Source organism: Calidris pugnax, unplaced genomic scaffold (genome assembly GCF_001431845.1).
Source record: "Calidris pugnax isolate Ruff unplaced genomic scaffold, ASM143184v1 scaffold38, whole genome shotgun sequence".
Taxonomy (NCBI): Eukaryota; Metazoa; Chordata; class Aves; order Charadriiformes; family Scolopacidae; genus Calidris; species Calidris pugnax.
In genome coordinates, this window is record NW_015090995.1 from 8302467 (window position 1) to 8314962 (window position 12496).

Below are 12496 nucleotides of genomic sequence, written 5' to 3' on the forward strand. Positions count from 1 at the left end.
GCCACTTTGAGGTTACAGAACTGTCAGAGCCATGACAGGGTCACAGCTCCCTTCTTCCAGATACACCTCCTTTCCCATTTAGGAAGAAGAAGAAGCACGTTAGTATATTCCACAGAAGTCATTAGGGCATATATGGCTTATGGCAAATAGGCTCCTTCCCTGCTAGAAACTATAACCACTCATGGCTCAGGATGGGCAACTCAACTATCCACCACTGAATTGCTAATGTGGTATGTACTCTATAAAGATGAAAAGCCATCTGGTGCTTGAATCTAGTCTGCTTTGATATAACCAGAGGCCTTTTATCATCTCAAGACATTATGAAATTACCTTAGACCAATTCCTGGCAGACAGGTACCCACACAAGAGAACTGGCACCAGCCAAGATAAAATAAAATCAGAGACCGCGCAGACCACACTGCCCTTTACTAGTAGAAAAAGTCCATTAGGTCCACAGCTGAGCTTTACCAGGAAAAAACAGAGGATACGAACCCAAAGCTGACTTAAAAATTTACAGCTATGCTGTTGATTAATTTTACTGTTTAATCATTTTGGTTTGCAGTTCTGTGCTTTGTATTTCCTGCACTTTCTCAGAGTACATCAGCCCACAGGGCTTGTCATAAACAATACCTTTGAGAGCTTTTAATTTTTAGCCAAAGAAAAAGATGAAAAGTTAAATCACTTACTGTTCCCTTCCTATTGGTTGCAAATTGATTTTATTTACTGAAACTTGCTTGCACTGCAAAAACCACTCAACACATACAGTAAATAAGTCAGTACATGAAAGTCTAATGTAACCTAGTAGCTACCTATCCCTTTGAAACAGACTGCAGTCATAAACACCTACATACAAATTTAATTGAATGCTTATTTTTCTCCTGCTTACAAGAGGTCAATCAATACTATCAAAGACAAAAAATAGCTTGGTTGGTCCTGACAAAATTTAAGGCATATATTCCATGCTGCTTCACAGTATTAAAGACAGACAGGGTACTTAACACACCAACCATATTTTGTATGTCATTTCAACTTAAAAATTGCAAGGCACAGAACAAACATTGGTAAGTTATTAGCTTCAGTCTTCTGGTGAACTTCATAGTAGTAACATCAGAGCCTGAAGCAATACTACTACTGTCAGATCTCATAAGCTAAACAGGGTCAGGCCAAACAGGCACTTGAATAAGGCACCTTTGAGAATCACGTAAGTGCAGCAAGAAATAATGCTGACAATTCAGTAGCGAGCACTATTCCTTCCACAGCAGAACTTTTCATCTCAGATACTCAGCCACAGGAGCTCTGCAGAACAAACCAGCTCTGAAAGGCATCAACATTGTGCCGAAAAAACATAACCCTAATTCCCAGCTCAAGTTACTACAGTTCACCTATTAAAATTTCTCCAGTCATTTCAAGGAAATGAGATAGTCATTGTTTCCTATTCTCACACTTTTCTTGTGAGACAAAACATTAGTCAACATTTTCAGTGTTTCTCTGGGAGGGTGGGAAGGCTGCATTTTTAGTGGGTAAAGCAATCTGCTCACTCATGTGTATCTATTTTACCATTAGCAAAATGGTTTCAGGGGCAGCGTTGCTCTGGGTCTGTGCATCTATCTGCCTATCCATTATTAATAAAGAAGAATAAGCATCCAGCCTACACTTTCATGATGAAGGAAGCCTCTTTTATATAGGAAATGAAAACGTACAGGTTTATTTCAGTGGCTGCACTTTACCTCACTGTTGTGGGCAAAAACCCCACAATCCTATCATTTACACTAAATCACCTCCACTACTGAAAGCACAATACACTTAGAGAATGTGGCTCAGCAGCTCCCAGAATAAAAGGCAATTCTTAAAGTAGGAGCTTATATCTGACATTTACAGTATCTAGTAAGTGATTCAGCAAGCTACAGTTGCTGTGCACAATGACAGATCATTGGATAAATGAGCAACCGATAACAAGTGTGGAAGCCTCAGCTGTCCACATCAATAAATTAGACAATATCAAATAATCAATGCTATAAACTACAAACTCCTGATTTAAAGTTGAAGGAAAAAACGTAGATGATGTTCAAGAACATGACAGAGAACTAGGGGGCATCACAGGTCAATAAAAACTAACGCTATTTGCCATTCTAATTACTTTGCATGTTCATGAGCTAGGAAGGCAGTTTGTGAAGCTGTAAGTAAAGCGCCAAGAGTACTGACACTATATATAATTCATAGACTGCAGCATATTGCTACATTTCTCATTGCCCTTAGAACTTGTACTTTCTCCAGGAAATATGGAGGTAATACTTAATGTTTATCTTCCAAACTCGTTTTTCATGTGCCCTGTATTAAGAGGTCACTCTGGTGAATGGGAAAGTCATCAATCTGGACCATTTGAGGGACCAAAAATGAAGGAGCCTTTATCCTTGTGGATAGATTGCGTTGTCACTTCAGCAGTGACACAGTTCATACAGCAACCACGAAAGGGCACATGCATCCATCCCTCAGATATTGTCCAGATCCTCAACTTACTGACTTTGATGAGGTGCTCTTGTAACCAGCAGAGCTGGATGAATTTATCAGGACCTTGCTGGGTGTCAGGTGAAAAGGAGATGTTAAAAGGCAGAACATGACTGGCTGTGTCACTTCTTCCAGGTGAATGGGCACCCACGTTGTACTGATACCTAGCTCTGGATTGAATTTTCCTGTTGACTCTTTGCAGACACAGAAGTTCCTGCAGATTTATGTTGGGGTTTTTGCATGGTTGAACAAAGAGCACTCTGAAAGAGGGAGAGAAATTGCTCCATTTTCCAAATGTGGTCAAAAGCAAATGGCCACATTTCTCTTTCTGGATCACACTGGGTTTGCCTGAGGTAGCTAGAAAAATTAAAGTCACTATAGAAATTAGCGGCTATTAAGTGTGCTTTGACCACAGAAACATGCTTAGCTGCCTACAGGCAGTTAATGGAATGCTGCTGGCCAGATGTAACAAGTCAGAATACGAGTTAGAGGTTTAAGATAAATACTTTTTACTGTAAGAAACAGAAACCTAATATTTACAAAACAAAGGCTTTAATAAAAAAATACAAATCACATAAGATATATCAAAAGAAAATTCTAATTTTTGGCACTTCCTATATGTAGCTTTAAATAGACAGTTATTTCTGCAATGGTTTGAGAACCCAGCTGTGAAATTCATTTCCTGGTCTTGTAGTACTGTATTTGTCAGCACTTAACCCATTTCTGGTTTGGTTTCTGTGACAAAAAGGAAGGTTTCCTTTAGAAAATAAAAATATTACAAGATGCAATGCATCATTTATATGAAAATGTGGCAGAGGAAATGCTAAGAACAGTATCTTCCACTAAAGGTCTTTTAAAGTTCGGGACTCTCAATAGAAACTTAATTTGGGCAGGTTTTTCTTTATCCTTTGCATTTAATGAAAAACTGATTCCCTGACTCTGTCAAGATATTGCAAACAGTGAGAAGAGATGAAGTCTTGCTATGAAATGTGTAAGTTATAGCAGCAAGAAAATGTCACTTCAGATATGACATAAATGTTATATATTTTAACATGTCAACATTAGAAGGGAACAGGAAGGATTTTCTGTTCTCAACAATCTGCAGTATCCCTCCCAAAAGTAGAGAATTTCTGCAGATTTAACTTGTTGACTTTAAAATTTCTCTTTTGAATTAAAAAACTATCTCCTTTTCACAGTTACTAGAACTGCAGTCACAAACATGCTGCTTTTCTCTTTGCCTTTTGTTTTTGTAAATATTTTCCCCTCAACAATAGGTTTCTCTATTTTTTTTTTCACTTATTCTCTTTTGGAGTCAAATATCGGTAAAAGTTCTGTTACAAAAAAATGTTAAAAGGTGTTTTCCAGGAGGAAAGAAGACCCTGCTGCCTCTACCACTATAAATACAGTCCATTGGCCAATGGCATGTACTAACACCATGAATTAAAAAGGAAATATAAGTCACTGAAAATCTTATGAGCTTACTATCCACCCTAACTACTTATACTAGGTTTGAAGAAAATCTGAAAATGCATACTTTATTTTGAGCTCAGCAGCTCTGATCAGTTAATCACTATATCTTATCTTGTGTCACTATTAGAGAATGATATTAAAGCCCAATGTGGCACACAGGCCTATGTCAGGGAAGCCACAGCAGGAGCCCCCTTCTCTCTGTATCCTCCTGAGGCCGAGGCAAGAGATATGGCCTCACATGAACCAAGGAAACAGGGTGCAAACATCTATTACCCCCTTACTCCAGAAGCATTTTGCACAGTGATTTGCTGTCCATATTACTAAGTATGGGAGGAAATAGTGGATTATGGATAAAAATAGGTTGTTAAGTACAAAGTAGAAAGTGCCAATGTTCTCTGACTGCACTCCAGCAGCTCCCCACGAAGAAACAGAAAGCAGAAGTTGGGCCTTCGGCTGGAAACAGCAAATTTCCTGCCAAGAGTGAGCTCTAGCTAGAGCACTCACATGGGATACAACAGGGGACAGGCACCCTAGGCCATATGTCAGGAGTGGAGAGGACTGCCAAGCACCGAGAGTGAACTGAACATTGTTCATGGCAGGGAAAGAAGGGCTAAAGCTGCCAAGCCAGGAGAGAAGAGAAAGAAGGAAAAGCATGTTCCTGAGTCCAACAGCTGCTGACAGCTTCAACACCACTTCAGATGTGATACAATTCTGGTGAACCCTAAATAGGGGAAATTTTTCATTTGAAGATGTGGAGCTGAAAAAAGAGCTCTCTAGAAGGAGCAGCTGTTTTCAGGAAAAAGGAAACAGCTCCAAATACAGCAAACACTTCCCATCTCCATCAGCACTGGCTATGCATTTATGTGAGGAGAAGCAAAGCCTGAAGTCCAGGCTAAACTCCCATCATATGCACATCACCACATTTTACCTTGGAGTGCTTTTCAGTCTGTTTTATCAGGAAAATTCACGGTCTGCTTTAGGCTTTCCTTGAAATGATTTCTGCTTTATTTGAGACAACAGGCACTATGACCTACGTTTGAAAATACAAATAAATAAGATAGAGGGGAGCTAGCAGCTCTCATCAGATCCACTGGTCAAAATCAGGAATGAAAATACCCCTGCACTCCAAGCAACTCCCATACCTTGGGGATTAGAAAAGAATTCTAGTGCTGCCAGGAACTGGAGTCTGCATTTGGTGAAAAGTCTGGCATTTCACAAGAAATTTCCTATGAAATATCAATTTCATTCTTTTATAATATCAATTCCAAAAAGATTTTTAATAAGAACTATCAAAACACCTAATTCCAGGAATGCTGAAAGATTCTAACAATACACATGAGTATTACTAGATGTATTATTGTATTTGTATTGTATTATTAAAAATTATATACCCAAAAATCAAATTAAAATCTCTCAGCTCACAAAAAAGAAGTAATTTTACAAAACAAAGAAACAAAATTTTGCAATATGATCTTTGATGTAAAAATTACATAAACTGAAATTCCACACAATGCTCACACATGTTACTGCCTTATTTGATGATAAAATGGTGGTAACAACAGCTATTTCATCTCATCCCCAAAGAAAAGGCTCTGAAGCTTAGACTATGCAGCAGCAACGGGAGGGTAAGTGCGTGTCCAGACTCCACCAGGACCTGGAGGCTCTGCCCTCTCTGCAGAGTGCAAGGCCAGGCAGAGATGTCAGAGCTATTTTGGGTACCAGAAGCCATACAAACATGTTAACTAGCTCTGTTGAAAAAGCTCCTTCACAATTAACTTGGGAATCCCTACAGACCAGATCTCTGTGCAACCGGCATGTCCTTAGTACAGCACCTCTCACTGCAGAAAACTCTCCTGAATATGGTCAGTGCATCCACTTTTATTCCTTAGCCACATGCTTTTTTAACCTGTGTCTTACAATGGCCCTGCTTTTACACATAACCAGTTCCCATCAACTCAATGACATTCAGAGCTCAGTGACCTTTTAGGGCTAAACTGTTTTTTTGGATAAGTAACTACTTAAACAGTACTGAAGCATTTCATAAATTCTTTGTACATTACCAAACTGCTTGTGCCAAAACATAATGCCATTGGGATAGAATCATAACTAAACATTTTCAGATTTTTAAGCAAATCACAATTCTTATATTTTACATTACAAAAGAAAATCCCTTAGAACCACCTGAATCCCAAAGGACACATTTCAGTTCAGTTCAAATAAGCTTTTAATTTATCTTAACACCTTTTACTGTTGTTCTGGAAACTGTCAACAGTCAAAATGTCATTCAACATGTTATTTCTATGATTCTGTTGATAATACTTTATCTACTGTAAACTGATAAGGCTTAGAGTGCAATTGTAAGTGCTGCAGGTGTAAATTTGTACTGATCAACACCCATTGATTCCTGCCAATGTGTCACTAGACTCCACTACAAATAATGTAAAACATCATACTCACTTTACGGAGGAATAAAAACGTGCAGAAAAGCAACCATCACCAAACAGTGGACATACTTTCAGCTCATATCCTCATTTAACTCTGTGGTAGCTTGTCTCTGTATGTCCCCAGAGCTGCTGGAGAGTATGACTAATCGTTTACATTTACAAATCCAATTCACCCCCTTGGATTAACAATAGCAAATCACCATCAACTACTTGTGCTAATAAAGGGGTCCCAAACACACAAACAAAATCTAGTGAAAGCAGCAGGTGTAATTTGAAAAGTGAGCAATGTAATGAGATTTGAAAGAATTTAATTGAAAAACTATGAGCAAAGAGTGAATTCAGGCAGAATCATTCAATTCATGTAGCCATGTGGAATAATTTGTCATTTACAACGGTCAAAACAAATATTGCTGCATAAATGACTTTTAGGAAGAGCCAGGCATTTTAGCAGCCTGTGAGGAATATGACAGGGTAGAGGTTGAAGGAAACTTGGAGGACAGTGCTGCCAGACAGAGTGGTCCAATAATTCCTGCATGTCACTCCAATCCATCACCAGCAGTTTATGAAGCTGGTCAGATGGCCACCTTCTGCTGTCAAACTGGAAAATAATTCACCAGTACAAGTTCACAAATCACCTTTTTCACAAGGAGCAGAAAGAACAAGGCAACCTCTCCAGCTAGCATACCTGTCCATGGAAAAGCACATCCCTGAAAGAAAGCTCCATCTGCCAGGGGAACACCTGGGCCACCTCATGAGATCAGGTCTTGGTCCTTTCTTGGGGGGGGCACACTTTCCCCAACCTCCAACGCACAACTGTTTACATCTTCTTCTAAGCCTGTTTTCTCACAAACCAATGTTCCAAAAGCAAAAGAGAGTGCTGAAACAGCAGGTAAACATAGCGGGTATTTTTCTCAACTACACTTTTTCATCCAAAAAGCTATTGAAACATTGCTATATATCAGACGGAGTGAAATGGCTGGTACAGCTGGGGAAAGCAGGAGGTTGCCTATATTGCCTTTCAAAAAAAATGTGACTTATTATGTTTGCATTTTTCTTTTTATCTGTTTTAATTGCTCTTCAATAAACACTAGCATTTAACAATACTAATTAAAAAGCTTATGATTTGTGATATTCTGAATATATGTAATTTAATTAAAAACTAATAAATTCTGATACTGTTGATTATCTGTAACTTCATATTAGAATGTTCATTTTTTCTATGTGGCTGCACTGTAATTTATTACCTAATTAAAAACTGAGTTTCTGTTACATTTTCTAGGGTTTAGAATCCTGGGTCACACTTGCTAATCTCACTTGTTTGTCCACAACAAAACTACCAAGAGGCAAGTGAAAATGTATGCATTTTTATTTATTTATTTTTACATAGACTGAAGGGTTGGATGTTACTTGCTAAGAGATAACTTTGTTGTCGCGTTCCTTCAGGAAAAAAGGCTGACAAGACTTGTTTCACATCTGTCTGCATAATATAACAAACCAATGAAGAACTAGTGATGAAAAAGCTGATTTGTTGACAATTATTGTTAAATGCACCCAAACACCAAGATTTTGGCACTGCTCATTAGCGCTGTATTGTAGCTCAGGATTTTGTCCCTATAAATACTTTGTGTCAAAATATTTTTCGAATATATTCTAGGCTGCAAGCCTGTTCCTTACAACCCCGAAGAGCTACAGCTTCTGAAGCCTTTTATCATTTTCATCACACTCGCCTGTACCTTAACCATCGAAGCTGTATGATAACATTGCCAGCCACGTACAGTACTCCATGTGTAGTCCAACTACCCCTCTCTACAAATGCCATTTTACCTGTGTGTTTTGTGCTCTGCTCATCTACTAACACAACTCAGATCTCTTTGTGTGGCCAGTGGCCAGGCATCGTGCTGGTGGCTTTCATTTTCCATCTATGACTTCAAAGATTTTTTCTTACAAATTATCTCATAGCAGCTAATATCATGACTTAGTCACAGGAAGAAGAAAGGGAATAGGAACTCCCCTTCTAACTGAGCCACTGAGATCTTCCGTTTGGATTTGCAGAAGCGAGAAAGCAAGACTGGATTTGAGGAAAGTGGTGTCTGAGAATTGGCACATGCAGCTCCCTTGCACAGCCACAGCCACCCACACAACTGCCCTGACACACTCTGGCACAGGAAATTAAGGCAGCACCTACCAAGTTCACTTAAACAATTGCTGGATAACTAATAAGAGAAGGGGTCTGCCCCTAATTAAAAGTCTCACCTAGTATCTACTCGAAATAAATGCTAAAGCAACACATACTTAGCTAAAGCTAAATATGAATATCAAATACACAGTCATTCTTCACTTAGTCCACCATTTCTCTCTTGGCTGCAAACAACTTTGACAGGGTGCCTTGTGGGATCACATCTGCAGTAAAGCTGCCACATTGGCCTTGGATATCATTAACTCTCCAGACTACCTTTTCCAGCAGCAAGTTAAAATGCTGCTTCTGGCTCCTGCATCTTCAACTTCTCCTGAACCTTTCCACTATTCCAACTTCTGCTACATCAGCACTGCATTTATCCTGATTTCAAGTTCCACTCTTTAGATGCCCATACTGCATTTACATATGAATACTATTCATTTCACATTGCCACTTCCATGGATACCATAATCTCCAAAAAGGACTAAAAAAACAGATTTGATGCAACTTTAAAAAAGGAAAGATCCTTGTCTTACAATCAAGAGATAAAGTAAATAACTTAATCAACTTAATTGGTATTTCAAGTATCATGTACTTTAGCAAATGCCTGAAAGACTACAAGGAATCTAACCCAACCCCTTCTCTCTCCATGGCAGTGCAGCTTCCTTGCTCCAGGGAGATCTGGAAGTTCCACTTCCAGAATAACCCTTTTATAATTTCGGGTTACCACAGCTGCTAGCAGCAGCCAACAGGGTCTTGCTGTTTAAAATCTGTGTTGTTACAGGAACTCAGGCACTTGCCAATAAATGCCAATTCAGGCATGTTAATAAGTAACAGCATTAGAAAGTTCCTGCAGAAGAAAACCGTTGGCAAAATCCTTTTCTCCACATCTGCATTGCAGGATAGCAGAGACAATTATACCACAGTTTTGCTGGTAAGCCTTCAGCAGTATTTGTCAACAATGATTTACAGAGACCAGTAGGTTCAGCAGTCTAAGACCTGATCCCACCCTAGCTCCTCCTGGTAGAGTACTTTGATGAGAACTGAATTTTCAGACAGGTGAATAATGTGGCCCAGTGCAACACCAATCCCATTACAAGAAAGACATTGGCATACCGAACAAGTCTGTGAAGGCCCACAAAGATCATTAGGGGGCTGGAGTGTTTATCTTACAAGGAGAGGCTGAGAGAGCGGGGGTAGATTGGTTTGGATGAAAGAAGACTCATGGAGATTTTATCCATGCATATAAACACCTGGTGGGAAGGCGTAAAGAAGATGGATCCAGACTATTCTCAGTGGTGCCCAGTGAAAGCCAAAGAGGCAATGGGCACACAAATGGAAATAAAAGAAATTATGTTTAAACATGAAAAAAATCTTTTTTATTGCGAGGGTGGTTGCACACTGTGGCAGCCATGCCTGGAGAGGTTGTGGAGTCTGTATTCTCAGAGATAGTCAAAACCCGACTGGGCACAGCCCTGGGCAGCCTGCTGTAGCTGATTCTCCTTGAGCTGGGGGTTGGATGGGATGATCTCCAGAGCTGCCTCCAACCTACATCTGCACTAGCTCAGGGAAAGCCAACTCTCAGGATGTGTGTCAGCAGCTACACCAGTATGTAGTTTTCTTGTTGCCTCCCATGAGACGTATTCTTCAATGAGGATGTCATGTACCTGCTCCCAGCTTGTGATCTGATCTGCCTCAGGACCCTCCACCCCACATAGCCAACCACACCACACAAGAAGTCCTCTGCTTTCTGTTGTATGAGTTATCTTTGACCTCTCCCCCATAAAGATCTAAAACGACACGCATTTAAAATTCACAAATTGAAAACAAAACAGACCCAGGAGAAAGAAACCTGGTGAAGCACCAAGCTGTAAGATATGGTTCTATCTATTATATTTGTAGTTCTAATCCATATTTACAGGTTATCATCTACATAAACTTATTGGCTTATTCCAGATAACATCAGATATGTCTCACAAACCCTTAAATCTGGAAAAGGTGTTTACTAACATTTTTGCTTTTATAAACTAAAGGAAATTGAATTTAATATGAATTTCACACCAAATTACAAGGGGAAATATCTCCTGGTTCTCAAGCATTTTGCAAAAAGGAGAACACTTGCATATTCCATATTTACATTTTTAATAATTCAGGTAATAAACATTTTAATAAACTTAACTATAATACATACTATAGTTAGTTTAGGACAAATTTATTAAATTGTAAAGTATGAATGTACCACACTGTTCAAATAACGAAGAGAACATGTGAGTTTTGGCAAGGTCATGATGAGAGGGAGAGTATAGAATACGTGTTATCTAAAGAATATCCATCATGGGGAATTGAATTAGACGCATCTCATTTTCACTTTGTCAAACTTAGTTCATTTTCTGGTTGAAGACCAGCATGCTACCGAGGATAGAAACTATCCGCAAGGCAGGTATTATATCTTCATTTGACAGGTCTGGGATCAGGTAGGTCAAATCAATACTTTAGAGATCTGCCCATGGTCAAAAATGGACAATAAGGAATCACGTGATATATGAACCTGGCACACAGGGAAAAGAACTCATTTAAATGGAACAATGATAAAAAAAGAAAAATTGATTTCACTCAAAACAAAGGGAAGAACTGTATTCCAAGAACATATTAGAAATATATGGACTAATTCAGTTTGATATGAGAAAGTAGAATTCTACTTATCAGTGCTTGAAGTAGGACCCCATTTTAATCAGTATGTCGAAACACAAACAGGAAAATACCTATTCATTTGTTTTTATGGTTTTGGGCAAAAGGCTGAAAAAACACCTCAACTGTTTTCAGACACTGAAGGCAAAATAATAATTATAGATGTCATACTGCACAGCGGAATGGAAAGGGATCAGGAATATATTGGTAGGCAATATTTTTTACATATTCATTTCTGGTACCTGACAAAAAGAGACAGAAAAATGCTGTTGACTAGTAAATTACTACACGGACTCAGAAACATACAGTGTATGACCTCCTGATAAGCAGATTATTTTTCCCCTGACAGTCCAATGTTCCTAACTTCATTCTTGGAAAAGGCTGTGCCATGGTCTTTACTGAAGACAAACCCTAGACTAGAGAACTTGATCATCACAAAGTAAGCCAAAGCTTAAAGATATAGAACAATAACTCAAAAAATATATTAATTACTCAAGATGTCTCTTTTGGCTGTGTTTCATTCTAGTACAAACCTCACCAAAAGCCTGTTTTGCAGCTTTAGTCAACCTTTCCTCTGTTTAACACTGAAGACAAAAATGGAGTCTGAATTACTTCCAGTGTATAGGGAAGACTTAGGTCCGCTCTGCCTTTTGCTTTTGCTACCAGTATTTCCAGGTTTTGTACGGACCAAAAGGTAGAAGTAGTCTTCTGTGGAATTTTATAAGATCTTGAAATAATTTGCTCTAGTTCGGGACTGCTCAGCTATTAGAATTTGGTTTGGACTTAATTTTATCGAATAGATTCACTGACATGTGAAAACCACTTTTTCTTATTATTTGAAATCTTTAATATTGGCATAGAACAAAGACTCTTACCAGTAACCTTCAATTCAACAGTTCTTCGTATAAGCTTGCCTTCAAACTTCAGTTCACAGGTATAATTTCCTCCATCCTCTTCCTGGACCTCTTGTATTAAGAGAGTATTTCCCTTCTGAATTACAATGCTTCTCCACATTTTTGGCTTACATTCCTGCAGAAAAAAAATCGATTGCCTAAATTACCCAGCTTGTATGACATAAGACAGTGTTGCCTGATCAGATTTTCAGTATTATACGTAAGTAAACAATCATCTCAATATATTTTGCAATTCAAATTCAAATATAATATCGAAAAGCACAGAGAGCTGAAACTGGAATTGATTTAGAGACAGAAAT

At 38.7% G+C, this 12496-nt stretch overlaps 1 protein-coding gene across 5 annotated transcripts in view; it reads right to left on the reverse strand.

Annotated features, from left to right (window-relative positions):
- Positions 1-12496, reverse strand: part of IL1RAPL2 (interleukin 1 receptor accessory protein-like 2) — a 389492-nt gene that overhangs the window by 159262 nt on the left and 217734 nt on the right. For all 5 annotated transcript variants that reach the window (XM_014954876.1, XM_014954878.1, XM_014954877.1 and 2 more), the window contains exon 5: positions 12159-12312. In XM_014954876.1, the coding sequence (XP_014810362.1) occupies positions 12159-12312 (154 nt within the window). The remainder of the gene's footprint in view (positions 1-12158; positions 12313-12496) is intronic.